This window comes from Nanorana parkeri, unplaced genomic scaffold, assembly GCF_000935625.1.
Source record: "Nanorana parkeri isolate BGI_ZX_2015 unplaced genomic scaffold, ASM93562v1 scaffold90, whole genome shotgun sequence".
NCBI lineage: Eukaryota > Metazoa > Chordata > Amphibia > Anura > Dicroglossidae > Nanorana > Nanorana parkeri.
This window is the reverse complement of record NW_017306358.1, coordinates 1,786,441-1,800,461: the sequence shown is the minus strand read 5'-3', so window position 1 is coordinate 1,800,461 and position 14,021 is coordinate 1,786,441. Positions and strand designations below refer to the sequence as shown.

Genomic DNA, 14,021 nt, shown 5'->3' with positions numbered 1-14,021 from the left:
CGATCGCTGTGTGTTCAGAGTCCACTCATCCCACCTGGATGGAAGATGCACAAAGTGGCAACAAAGTAGCATGTTGAGCCCCGATTCCGAGGGCGTCCTCTAGGCTGTGACCGGGGAGAAGGCGCCGAGCACCACACGTATGACCTGGGCTCTTCAACTGCAACGGCCTCAGCACTGACCCGGTACTCCGGCTGCCACCCTCCCTGCCACCTATGTCCCGCAAAGCCAGCGACAATGTGGAGTACACCCTGCGGAGCCTGAGCAACCTGATGGGGGAGAAGAAGAGAAGGAAGCAGGACGAGGGAGCCGGGGAGAGGAGCCTGATCGCCGCCGACTCTTCTACCAGCATTAACAGCCAGGGCACTGGAGGCTCGGGGGCAGCCGGGCCGTCGTCCTCGGGCGGTGATCTGGAGCGGGCGGCCCGCAGGCAGTTCCAGCAGGATGTCACCCCGGCTTTTGTATACGTGGTGTCTGTGTTCTCAGCCCTGGGAGGCTTCCTCTTCGGCTATGACACCGGGGTGGTGTCCGGGGCCATGCTGCTGCTCAAGAAGGACATGAACCTGTCGGCGCTGTGGCAGGAGCTGCTAGTGTCCAGTACGGTCGGGGCGGCGGCGGTGTCGGCTCTGGCAGGCGGGGTGCTGAATGGATCGCTGGGGCGCAGACCGTGTATCCTGCTGGCCAGCCTGCTGTTCATAGCGGGAGCGGTGCTGCTGGCGGCATCCCCGGACAAGGAGACCCTGCTCGGGGGGCGTGTGGTGGTGGGACTCGGCATCGGTAAGTACAGGGCACAATTCCGGTGCAGACGAGCGGCTGCTCATACACTGCTAGAATATTGTTCATCAGATCATTCCTTTTTATCGTCCAGTCAATTCATTTCTTTTGAAAGCCATTAAGGGCCCATTCACACCATCTGGATGGTGGATGAAGGACTTTCCTGCTGTCGTTATTGTATATGGATAGTCGGCACCACTAGCTGCCAAAATACCTGAACAGTGACTGCATCTGGTTGGGTACAGGAGCTGATGGGTCCACACATTTGTTTAATGCCTGGCACATCTGCATTACAATCTATACAATTTATACTGAATAGAAATCACAGTTAGAATTTCCTTCATTCATTAAGATTAGAGAGGAGTCTGGGCTTGGTACAAACTAGGGATGCACCGATACCGGTACTCGTACTTGCCCAAATGCTCCAATACTTATTCCATTGTCGGAACTTCCTGTCAGACGGAGATTTCCTCTGACCGGCAGTGCTGCAAGGAAACATGGAGCCGTCTTCCTGGCAAATGAAGATTGGCCGGGAAGCCGGCTCCATGCTATTTGGCCATTAAGCAAGCAATGCAGGCGGAGTGTGCAGAGTGGCACCCCCTATAGCAGGGTGCAGTACTCACCAGCCGTGCACTGACAGCTCTCCCCGTGCATCTTCGGATTCTGGTCGATTGTGATGTCACCGGCTAGATTGCAGGGCCAGCAGACTGCGCAGGCGTCTAGAGCTTTCTGCCCATGGACCACAAAGCCCAGAAGTGCCAAATAGCCAACTCGATGCTGATTGGCTGGGAAGCGGGCTTCCCAGCCAATCAGCATGGAGCTGGCTTCCCAGGCAATAAAGAAGCTGGGCAGCGGGTAATGACTCGCTGCCCATCTTCCTGGTTGCCCGGGAAGCCGGCTCCATGCTACCAGAAGTACTGGTATCGGTGAGTACCAAAATATAAATAACGGTACTCGATACGGAAAAACCAGTATCGGTGCATCCCTAGTGCAAACCTAATTCGCCCAAGCCAAATTAAAACTGTGACCGCCACTCCTTCCTTCCGAACCAATCGATGTCGGTAATTGAATGAGGACCCAATACATACCCAATTCACCCAAGGCCACTCAAAACTGTGACCGCCACTCCCTCCTCCCGAACCAATCGGTGTCAGAAGTTGCGGCAGGAGCTTCAACCATTTGTGACATATAGCTGAATGGCGGGGAATGTGCCTTTTTTGCAACCGATTGGGTTGGTAGTCAGAGTTTTGAGCGGGCTTGGAGAAACTCAGGTAAACTGGATTTAAATCAAGTCCAGCCTCATCTCTAGTTCAGATAAGAAACAAGAAAACATTTCCATCCTGCTCCTTCCATTTTCCTCATCACTCGTCAAAACAAAACTAGACCATTATCCATTAAAACATTTTTGTGTATTGTCTACAGGTGTATGGCCAGCTTTACAGATGTCTGATGATATGAGGCATGGCCAGCTACAAAGGTTTTTCTAGCTTTACAACAAACTGCTCACACTTTCCATATGAGGTGCAGGGATGCTCAGGCTAGGGCTATACATGAGAAAAAGGATAACGAAAAGGACAGCAATGAAGCTTGACTGCATAACACAGTAGCCTTTTATTTTGCAACATCCACGAGAAATAACTAGCAGTTCCATACAAAATAACTTCCCCATGTGTCGTATTAGAACATTGCTTACAACATTGTCAACTGATAGAATCGCACTACTCCATACACATCCGTACCTCACTCACACCACAGGATGCTGGCATTGTAAAACTCAAAACAAAGTGCAGTGCGCAGGCGAATGGCATCCCAAATATGTAGTAAATGCTCCAAATGATGTAGATAAAGGTCTCAGTGTCTCTTACCCACATTTCATTAAATTACCTCCTCCTTTCACACAATCATAGACTTTTTTTTCTGTTTTTTTTTGTAAATATCCAGTTTTATGCTTCACATGTTTGACTTATTTCCCAAATCCCTGGAGGCTTTGGGTCAATCTACTGCATATGCATGGGCCGTGGCAAGCCCCATAAGGGCCCATTAACACTTTCCATAAAAGAAAAATGGTCACTGGCACTCCAGTATGCTGATCAGTACTCCTTTAATGATGCATGCTCAGTACCACATAACACGTTTCAGGGCCCCCACAGGGTCCCCTTCATCAGGCAGAACAGTCATTACTGTAGGGTAAGGGGACCCTGCGAGGCCCTGAAACATCATGTTCTGTGTTATTGATGCATGCTCAGTATAATTGTATTGATCAGTATACTGGAGTGCCAGTGACCCCTTCTTTTCTTCTATTGAGCGGCACCATCCGTTTGTCACTGCTGCACCCACCTTTTTTAAAGGGACTTACCGGTCAAGAGTGCGATGGGACATGGACATTAATGATGACTTTCCATGGCGCTTGAGGGGCTGGCTGCAAGAACCAGCCGGAGACAGCCAGCACTCAATGACGCAAGAAAAGAGAATAGCAGTGTGGGACCTGGTGTGCAGCAGCAGGTCACTTCAGAACAGCGCTGGCTTTGTTGGGAGTGTGAGTATGTTTTTTTTTTTGTAGGCAATCCAGAGAGAAAGCAAAGAGCGGGGGAAAAAAACCCCAGAACGGGTTGAGTTCCTATTTAACATGTTACAGCCCAACTGAATGTTCAGTTTAATCAGCTAAGTACATTCCCTGCTTAGTCATACCTATAGGTCTTCAATCTCTGCTATAGCAGGGGGTATGTCCTCCCACTGCAGAGAGATCACTGCTTCCCCACTGACCGCACGGGTCCTTCTCTGAAGTATGCTGGTTTTTCTATTCAGACATTTGCTACTTTCTTGAGAAAACAAACCGTAATACATTCCAAATGTATCAAAACAAAATATGTTTAACGTATTTAGCTGATTAAGGACCCCGGTCACACCACATCCAGATCATCGCCAGACCAGATTGTTTCTGGACCTAAAATGTATTCTAATGTATCCCTATGCTATTCCTGGCTCCTGTTCACACCAGCTCAGTCAGTTCCAGATCAGACCAGAAAAATACTGCATGTCTCATTTTGTCTGGTCTGGAATGCACTGTAACGCATCAAAAATGCATGCAAGTGCACTGGACCGCACCAGAAAAACCAATTTTAAGCGAAAAGAAAAAAATTGTAAAAAAAAGCAGCAAAACACAATGTACCGCGTTCCAGATCTGGTCCGGAAAACAGTGTGAACCTAGCCTTAGGGCAGGTTCACACCATTTTCCGGACCAGATCTGGAACGCAGTGCATTGCGTTTTTGTCGCGCTTGAACATTTTTCTTTTTGCAGAAGCAGCTTAAAATGGTCTTACAGGTGCGTTTTGTATGAGTTCCAGTGCATTCCATGCATTATTTTTCTGGGCTGGTCCGCAACGAACTGCGCTGGTGCGAACAGAGGCCAGAAATAGTATAGGGCTAAATTTAGGATACATTTTGGGTCCGGAAACAGTCTGGTCTGGAGATGACCCAGACATGGTGTGAATGGGCCCTTAAACTTAAGGTTCACTTGGGCTTTAAAGCATCTAAAGCCGACAATCAACTCTCGGTTATGGGGACAATGGTCACCAAGAAAAATGGGGTGAATCTCCCCTGCAGAGACAGCAATGTAAACCTGGCAGGGCTTTTAACACTTTCATGCCCTGAATCTAAAAAATAAAGGTTCAGCTTTAGATCCTTTTATGACATTTTAAAAGTAATTTTCAATGTTGATAAATCTGCAGTGTTTACTTAAAGCGGACCTTTACACAAGGATCAAATTCTACCAATGCATCCCTCCTATGTATGATGCTTAATAATAACACAGACATGTCAGGTGTAAAATGTTGTGATTCTGAAATACTTACACTTGCAGAGCATTCACTTCCTGCTTTAAAAGGGCAAAATGACTTCAGTCTGCCAAAGCAATGCACACTGGGATTGCCTTGTCATCATCGGAGCATTGCTGGGAAATCTCATCTGTAGTCTCAGCAGATCTCAGGGAAAGGCATTTTCCTTCCCTGAGATGATATGCATGGTCACATGTCCAGTCACATGTGCCAATAATCCATAAAGTAAAAGGAGAGCTAGTAATCCACCCTAAGTAAACATGGCCACCATCAGAAGACTGGTGGAAGACAAGAGAAATAAGGTATGCAAAGAATACAAAGCCTGCAATTATCTAGAAGTATGTGTTTGTAGATTGTCATTACTAAACATTTCTAAAGGTGTGTTTTGTTGTTATTTTAAAGACATTGGGTAAAGGTCCGCTTTAATAACACCCAGTGATCCTCCTATAAAGGTCCTTTCTGTTATAGTGTGACAACACTCTGTCCTTTGTATTCCAATTACTGTCATGCATTGTCACATACACACCCACTGGAGGCTATAGGCTGCTCTGCACAGCCATGTTCTGTCATTGTCATCAGGAAGCCAGCTTCCAGAAATGACATGCATGTAGACAAAGTGGATGCATTACTGTGAATTTTAGACATGTTGCATAGTGTTAATGTTAATGGCCCATTCACACTTGTTTGTGCATTGTGTTGAGTGGACTCTTATGCACCCTCAATATGTCCACCTACAAAAAAATTGCTGACTTTATTTATTTTTTCTCGCATACCATGAAGCAATACTTTTTTTTTTTTTTATATTGAACATGTTGTGTTGGGTATGTATCTGCAATGGGGGCGGACTCCATAATGCATATACCCCACACTGTTGTACCACACATTAAAACATATGTGTTATGTGCCCCAAGGACATATTCACACCAGACTTTTCTGCATTTTGCCTGCCCTGGAAAATGCAATTAATGGAAATGAGTTCTAATGTTGTCATGGCTAATCACAGGATTCTTGCAGAGAAATTTGTGAGACTTGTGCAATCCGGTCCCATTGACAAGTGTGACTGGAGTCTTAGCATAAGACACACTTCAGGTATGGTGGATGCCTGCTTCCCCACTATGCACTGTAGTTCCACCTGATGGCTTCTATGTCATTACTATATCCTACACATGGCTGGAGAAGTCCCAGCAGCCACGTAGCCAAGGCTCCCTAAAGGAGAACTATGAGGTGAGTGATTGACACTGATCCTCATAGTTAGAGCCAAGCTGTGACAATGAAACTGTCACACGTTGGCTCAATTGATCGGGAAATGCGCGAACACGTACTGCCGCTCGCTCACTTCCCGATCATTTCCCTGCAGTGAGCGGTGACTGTCAGATTCCCCTCTCTGATCCACCAGCGCTGAGTGGAGGAATGAATGAGAGAGGGGGCAGGCACAGCTGGCTCTGCCTCTAGATAGGCAGAGCCCACTGTCACTCAGCCAGCTGGGTGAATCTCGCCCCGTCTGGGGCGCTCTCAGTATATAGCTGGCAATAACTCGATATACAGGTATTCCTCACTTAACGACCGAGTTCCGTTCCTACGACCAGGTCGTTAAACGGATTAGTCGTTAAGTGAGGAACTCTATACAGTACTGTACTGCATTAGTTCAGTACTGTATAGCGTTGCAGATGTACAGTACCGAACAGTGTACTGTACATCGGGCAATGAAAATACTCCCCGGGACCCGCTGTGAGGATCGGAGGACGTCACTTCCCCCCGGCGACACGTCGCACTGGCGCGCGAGGTCGGAGGTCGCTCGGAGGACGGTCGTAAGTGCGAGTGGTCGCAAAACAGGTAAGTCATTAAGCGAAGAGCATCTGTACTGAGCTTTTAGTCACTGGAGGAGGTTAGTATATGTCCTCTTGTAACCCTAAGGAAAACTATGGGATAAAAAGGTTACCCCATAGTTCTATTTTAAGGGCTGGTGCAATTTTTAGTGACCATGGGACGTGTGTCCCGGGACTGCACGATCTAGTGCAGTTGCCGTGCGGACCCATTAATTTCAATGGGGTTACAGCGGCTATCGCTGAAAAAAAAAATGGACATGCATTTTGTCAATTGTGATTGCACGGGCGGAATCGCGATACAACTGCGCAATCTGCCTGGTGCGACTTGGGTGCCATTAGAAAATAATGGCACCACCAGCGTGATCAGCGGGGACGTGCGACTCTGTGACCGCGCAGCTATCTGGCCTAAAAACTACAGCTGGTGCCTACCTTTTTTGAGTTTTTCTCTATATGTTCCACCTCTGTTCTAACCTACTTATTAATAACTCGCTTATATTAGTAGCTGAATAGTTATGGTTGAATGATTGTGGTGAAACTTGTTTAAATAATATGGAAAGTATTAACTTCACAGCATTTCACAGTTTCTTAACTATGTGAATGACATGATCTTGTCTTTTGATGGTTGCATCAGTTTCGTAGCAGTGATTAATTTTCAGTAGGCACATCAAGCCTTTGCCAGGTAATTCGTTTTTAAAGCAACAGTGAAGCTTTTGTACAACTGGGTCTGAAAATAGAGACCATCAGGTAGTTGCTAGGATACAAGGTGATTTCCAGCACCCTGCTTTCCTAGCATCCTCTTCTGCTGCTGTCATTTACAGGATATGCAGGGATCTCTCCTAGCTAAGTCCACGAATCAAACGCATTGCCGTTTTGTTTGTGCATAGGTGGCATATATTCCAGGTATTATAGAGAAGTCCCAGATTTTGTCACCTAAATCTGTTCTCTAGCTGTTGAGTGTCTCGGAGTTTTAGATCAGGATGCATAATGTACAGCATTTAGCATAACCAGTAGAGAGGGTTTCTGCACAAACAACAAACTGTTTAATTAAAAAATAAACATCTCTTGTTAAAACCCCCCCATAATTGACATAGAGGGAGTAACAGATTTACCGCTTGTATAAAACTGTCAGTGGCAGTATTTATTTATCTTTATAACTTGTTAGTTTTAAATGTGAAGTGTGTGTATTACTGCGTGAAATAGATCTGACAAATAATTCTAAGTTTCCCTTGTGCTCTCAAAAAAAAGCAGGTTTTAAAGGGGGTTGGCACCTTGGACACTAAACACTTTTTTTTTATTTTTTTTATTAAAGCCTTATATCTATATGATAAACTATATAGATATTTATCTATATCTATATCTCAATGTGCCCCCCTCCTAATCTAGCTCCAAATTCCTCTGTACATTAGCCAGGGGGGCTAATTTATGCAGTGACAGCAGATGTCTGTCCTGACTACCTCTCTGATGCATCATAACACATGTGTAATTTGGCATCTTTGCCCTATGAACATGCTGTATATTTGTAAGGTTGACCTGTAGAATAGACAGTCTTTAGTCATTGATGTAGATATATTGGCATAGACTAGCTGAAAATCGTACAGCTCATGGGGTTCATTTTTCTACATTAACAGCAGGCGGTGTGCTTATTTAAAGGTATGCTGCAAATATGATTTTCTAGTTTATAAAGAAGTAGGGATATTCAGATACCAATTACCGTACTCGGTACAAGGACAGATACTTTCCCAGCTCTAAGACTAGACTAGAGAAAAAATCAAAAGTTAGGAGACAGCTGTCATTTTTAAGGAGCATATGGAGCTCCTGGGATTTGTGCATCCCCATTTTAATGCATTATTTTTTTATGTTTTTTTAATAAATATATATAAGTGATGCACCGATACCATTTTTCCAAGTACTGATACTTGTCTAACTACTCACAGATACAAGTACTCATACATTTTTGTTCATTGTCATGTGATGGTTTTTCTAAAACAATCCAGACTAATGATTTCAGGACAGTGGTGGCAGAGCCAGGTCCCAGCTGCAACCCTGGTAGTTCTCGTGAAAATGCCAAGTATTGGCACTGGTATCTGGACCAGTGGCGTCACAAGGGGGGTGCGGCCCACACCCGGGTGACACCAAAATGACTGACGACGCCGGCAAGGTAACAGCGGGACCGCGTGTGACGTCATCACGCGCATGATGTCACTGCAGGGTGTCACCCGGTAGCGGCACCGGGTGTCACCCCGCCTTGGGACACCTCTGATCTGGACATCCCTATAAAGAAGTATAGGAAATTTACCGCAGGCCCAGGCAAGACTTACCCAAAGCTAGGAGCTGCCTTTAAAAAACTTAGTGTGATAAAGTTCTAGGCTGCACACCTAACAGTGTTGCAACCAAGCATATGACATGGTACCTGTGGTACCTGACAGCGTGGATGGTTCCATGCAGCGTTAACCATAAACGATAGTATATACTAAAATAGTCCCCAGCACTCTACTGAAAGTGAAAGAATCAGCATGGATTTATTCACAGTACGTCACATGAGTCATTAGACAGTGCTTTAAGGCCAGCCAGGGTTCCTTCCTCATTTCATCTCCTACTTTTCTCCTTTTTTTTTTTTTTTTTACTTGTTTTTGGTGGGATTCTGACAGAGAGGGTGGTATGTGCCAGATGTGAATACTTTATATAAAGCTGGTATGTACATGCAAAGTCAAGCATACAGCTCCATGCACCAAATTTTTATTAAAGAAATATCAGACAAGCAATTCCCCACGTACAAACCATTAATGTGTTTCAGCTGCTCATGGCCTTAATCAAAATAAGTTACCGTTATACATTACCCTTCCAATCTAAAGGGGATGTACCACACAGCCCAAATCACTTAAGTGCATGACTACTTATGAATACACATAAAACACATAGCTTAAGGGGTGGTCATAATAATCTGGCCACTCAGTGTATATATTTGGGAGGCGAGAGGTAATTTGGTTCAACTTTTAAGATCATTTATCTAGCTGACATCCCAAGGTTTGCAAACATTTTCGGGCCCCCAAGGGCAAAGAAAGAGGCATGGCACACCACAATGAGCTGTGGATATGGCAATGAGCACCCCCTTTTAAAGGCCTTAGTTTTAAGCATAGAGCCCCTTTCAAGCAGGTGCAAAGTCAAAATGAGTAATTGGGGGTGTAAAAAGTTTGAGGAGGTCCAAATATTCCAATAATTGGCATTGTGTGGGCAGAACACGTACCTGGGAAGGGGTCCATAAATTATCGAGGTATCTCAGGAGTACCTTTTGGAAGGCGGTTACTACATGCAGACTGAGGGTAGAGTGCAGGGAGAAGTTTGATAGGAACTCTCATGCTCACACACTCACTTCTCCTCTGTGTGATTGGCCAGCTGCCGCCTGCCATTGAACAACTGCTTGACCGCAAGAGGGTCCTGTACAGATCACCAATACTTCATATAGGGCAGAACAGCTTGGAGAGCTCGAGGTGGAGGCCGACGCACAGTGCAGAACCTGGAGTTCCCCAGTGGAAGAGAGCCGACGCCTTTCAGACACACACACCGCTTTATACCCTACCTGCAGGCTTCACTCTAAACATTCTTTCTTTTTCCCGAGTACTCACTCCTTCCCCGGGTAGCGGAGAAATATGGGATGTAACCTCATAACCTAGGGCACCAGGCACTTAGCCAGTCACCAGAGAGTTCTTTTAGACCCGCCATAATGTCCTAGCAACAGGAAATGGTCCAGTCTCAATTTTACATAAACACCTATTTAGAGTTATCTTTTGTAGTCCTCTATAGCCGGTGCCATTCTGCATTCATTGCTGTATATAATTTTACACTTTTCATTTCACTATATTGCACACCACACTTTTTTTTTTTCTTTTTTACTTCCACCGTTCCATGCTTGCTGCAATCCCAATACAAACTAGAAGTCCCATCACTGGAGCCATTTTTTAAAATGTATTTTTTATCCGATTTAACCGATTAATCGAACTTAATAATCGGCTAACTAATCGATTTTGAAAATAATCGTTAGCTGCAGCTCTAGAGTTATCATTGCAGTGATTACCTTAAGGAAATGATGGATATAACTCACATTTTGCAAGCTTAGATTTAACTTGTTTGTTTTTGTGTTAAGTATTATATCTTCTATAATATTGGAATTTGTAGGGACACTAGATGCAGGGCTGACTAGTTACTAATCGGATTCTACCTTACTGCTACACAGTTGCTGAGATAGATAATAACCATGTAGAGAGTTCACTTAAGACACTGAATAGAGGCATATCCTTTGTATGTAATGAGCAAATATGCCTGTCCACATGTATATGTATTATTAGAAAATAGGGATGCACTGATACCGAAAATTTGGGTGAGTGCTCGTACTCGCCCAAATGCTCCGATACTTGCCTCGATACCGGAACTTCCTGTCAGAGGGAGATTCCCTCTGACGGGCAGTGCCGCAAGGTAGCATGGAGCAGGCCAATCAGGAAGCCAGCCGGTGGGTCGTGACCTACCTCCCGGCTTCCTGATTGGCTAGGAAGCCGGCTTCATGCTGCCTAGTGACACTGTGACGTAGCCTGGCTTGCTGACCAATCAGGAATCCGGGTGGCACGTTATGACTCGCCTCCTGGCTTCCTCATTGGTCAGGAAGCCAGGCTGCCTTGCAGTGTCGCTAGCAATCAGGAAGCCAGGCGGCACGTCATGACACAATTGGCTAGGAAGCCAGCTTCACGCTACCTAGGGACACTGAGATGGTCTGGCTTCCTGACAAATCAGGAAGCCGAGTGGCCTCATGCTTCACCAGCATGAGGCCATGATGGGGTAGTAAATCCCCATCATGAAGGATTTGAAGGGACACAGACTGCTGCAGCCACAGTTCTTCTAAATGTACCGGCGGCTGCTGGTACATTTAGGAGAACTGTGTACCTCGGTTCGTAAGTACGCGTTGTCCGTAAGTCGGGGACTGCCTGCATTCATTTTACTTACAATTTCTTGTCTTCTACTTCCTGGTTCTCTTTGGCAAAAGTGATGTAATGTGCCCAAGTTTTGCATCTTGGGATGGTAACATCAGGGGAGAAATGGTGGTAAATCTCATCTGTAATCTCATGAGATTTCAGGAAAAGGCATTTTCCTCACTCTAAAACAGGGAATCAGTGCTCAGGGGACCAGCTGATTCTGCAGGAAAGTAACTACTCATTAAAGGGTGAAGTGTTTGTTCACTTCTCCTGCCTTCTCCAATCTAGGACAACATAGCCGAACTGGAAAGTGAGCTGATTTGGAGACTTTTTCCAAATCGGCTATTTTGGCCTAGATTGTTCACTTCTCCTGCCTTCTCCAACCTCTTCACCCTTTTGTGAATAGCCCTGTAAGATTTGTAAACATTGCGATTTAATCAGCATTTGAAATAGCTTAAAATCCTTTTAACTTGAATATCACTTTTTTTTCTCCCCTTCTCCCCTTCCTGACGTTTGCTGGGTTATCAGTGTAGATTTTAATGAGACGTTTGTTGTTTTAGAAGCGCCAAGGACAATCCTTAACCCTCACACAAAGGAGGAACGCTGAGCATATGTGCAGGGCGCAGCCCCAAAGCAGTCAAGGGAACTGGAACATCTGAAAAAAAGCAAAAAAGGGGGCGCGTTTCCTAGTGCAGATTTGTTTAATCCAATAAAATCATCAAGAATGTACAAACAGGTACTCACAAAGTGGAAGTAAAAACGAGCAGCAGGACAGTAAAAACGGAGCATTACAGGGATCCGTGTAGAGCGTCCTGTATGAGAATCACTGTAGTGTCAACGCGTTCCATGATGCCCTGATGAAGGGGGCGTGCCCCGGAAACTGCTGCTCGTTTTTACTTCCACTTTGTGAGTACCTGTATGTACATTCTTGATGATTTTTATTGGATTAAACAAATCTGCACTAGGAAAGGCGCCCCTTTTTAGATTTTAATGAGAGCCACAGTATTGGCTCTGTTTAAAATACAGAGCTATAGGTCAGGTCTTGTCTGTATTGAGTTATATTGTCCATTTAATCTCTCCTGTTGATTGCTGATTCCCTGTACTCTTATCCTAAACTAAAGCAGCCACCAAAGTTTAGTGGAATGAATTACACCGCATGGCCAAAAAAAAAATGATATCCTGGATTTAGCTAAGCAATGAGGTAAGAGCCTTCCATTTGGATAATTACTGCAGTGATTAATATGTTTCAGTTGTCAACAAGTTATGTAACCCTAACTGATGCAGTGCGTATCCAGTTATTACCTAAACAACTGTGTCAGACATATCCTGCAGTCGTTGTCTACCCCAGACTTCTGTGGTCTAAGGACTTTTGATGTCATCACGTATAATGCAACTGCATTAGACATGAGGACGCCAAGGGATATTCCACTGCTAGAGTAGACTGGGGAAAATGTAGGTGGTCCTCTGCAGGACTGAGGATCAGGTTAGTTTTATCTTTTTTTTTATTTTTGTAACCCTTAGAACAAAATGAGCAGTTAACCCTTGCAGTGTGGACGTAACCCCACTGCAAGGGCTAATTTTACGATTGCCTGGCGTTCTTTAAGACTTCTCTTCAATTACTGTTCTTTAAAGGAAACTGGAAATTAAGGAAAAACTCCTCCCCTATAAACAGCAAATTATCCCTAAAAAGTTAAAACCTTTCTCCCACTCTTTCCAAAACAAAATAATTTTTGTTAGATTTCCTTTGCAATCTTGCTGCATGCTTGTTTTTTTTAATGAGGATATAGAAAAACACATTTTCTTTTTACATTTTGCGCTTTCACAAAATCAAAAACCGAATGGTCATTCATGAGCATACAACCATTTTATAGTTGATTTTTGGCCTCTTCACCCTCCTTTTTTTATTGCACTGATTTTCAATTTTAAGTAGTGCACTTACTGTCTTTATGCCAGAAAACTTGACCATTTAAGAGTACATTTTACTGTTGTCGATGCAGTTGCTTAAAATGCATTTTAGCATTGTGCACATTGTTGGTAGTGCACTTGCTACATTTTATAGCAGGAAATGTGTCTATTGAGAGCACATTTTACTATTGTAGCTGTAGTTGCTTATAATGCTTTTTTGCATAAGCATTATGCACGTTGTATGTCATGGTAGTGTAGTGCCTGAAGGCTACAGTTTTCAGATGTGTTAAACTTGCCTTTTAAAGTGATATGGCTTGACAAAATGACACATGATAACTGTTATACCCACTTTAAAGAAATTACAGTGTACGGTAATTTACCTGTCTTGTGTTAAATTAGCCACCAGTAGCAGGGATGTTATTCATGCTTCTGCCAGTCTTTCAGTGAAATAAGAAGTGGTATCAAGTATAAGACAAGAGAGAACTAGCAAAGTAGACCAGTCATAGAACTGAGTTTATTTACCAGCTAAAGGAAGGGAGTCTATACATCTGTACTACTGTTAATATACAGTGGGGCAAAAAAGTATTTAGTCAGCCACCAATTGTGCAAGTTCTCCCACTTAAAAAGATGAGAGAGGCCTGTAATTGGCATCATAGGTAGACCTCAACTATGAGAGACAAAATGAGAAAACAAATCCAGACAAATCACATTGGCTGATTTGGAAG

At 44.3% G+C, this 14,021-nt stretch overlaps 1 protein-coding gene across 1 annotated transcript in view; it reads left to right on the top strand.

Moving 5' to 3' along the window:
• Positions 1–204: 204 nt before the first annotated feature.
• The window catches only part of SLC2A13 (solute carrier family 2 member 13), a 137,372-nt gene continuing 123,555 nt past the window's right edge, over positions 205–14,021 (top strand). The window contains exon 1 of the mRNA XM_018552510.1: positions 205–774. Coding sequence (XP_018408012.1) covers positions 213–774 — 562 coding nt within the window. The 5' untranslated portion in view covers positions 205–212. The remainder of the gene's footprint in view (positions 775–14,021) is intronic.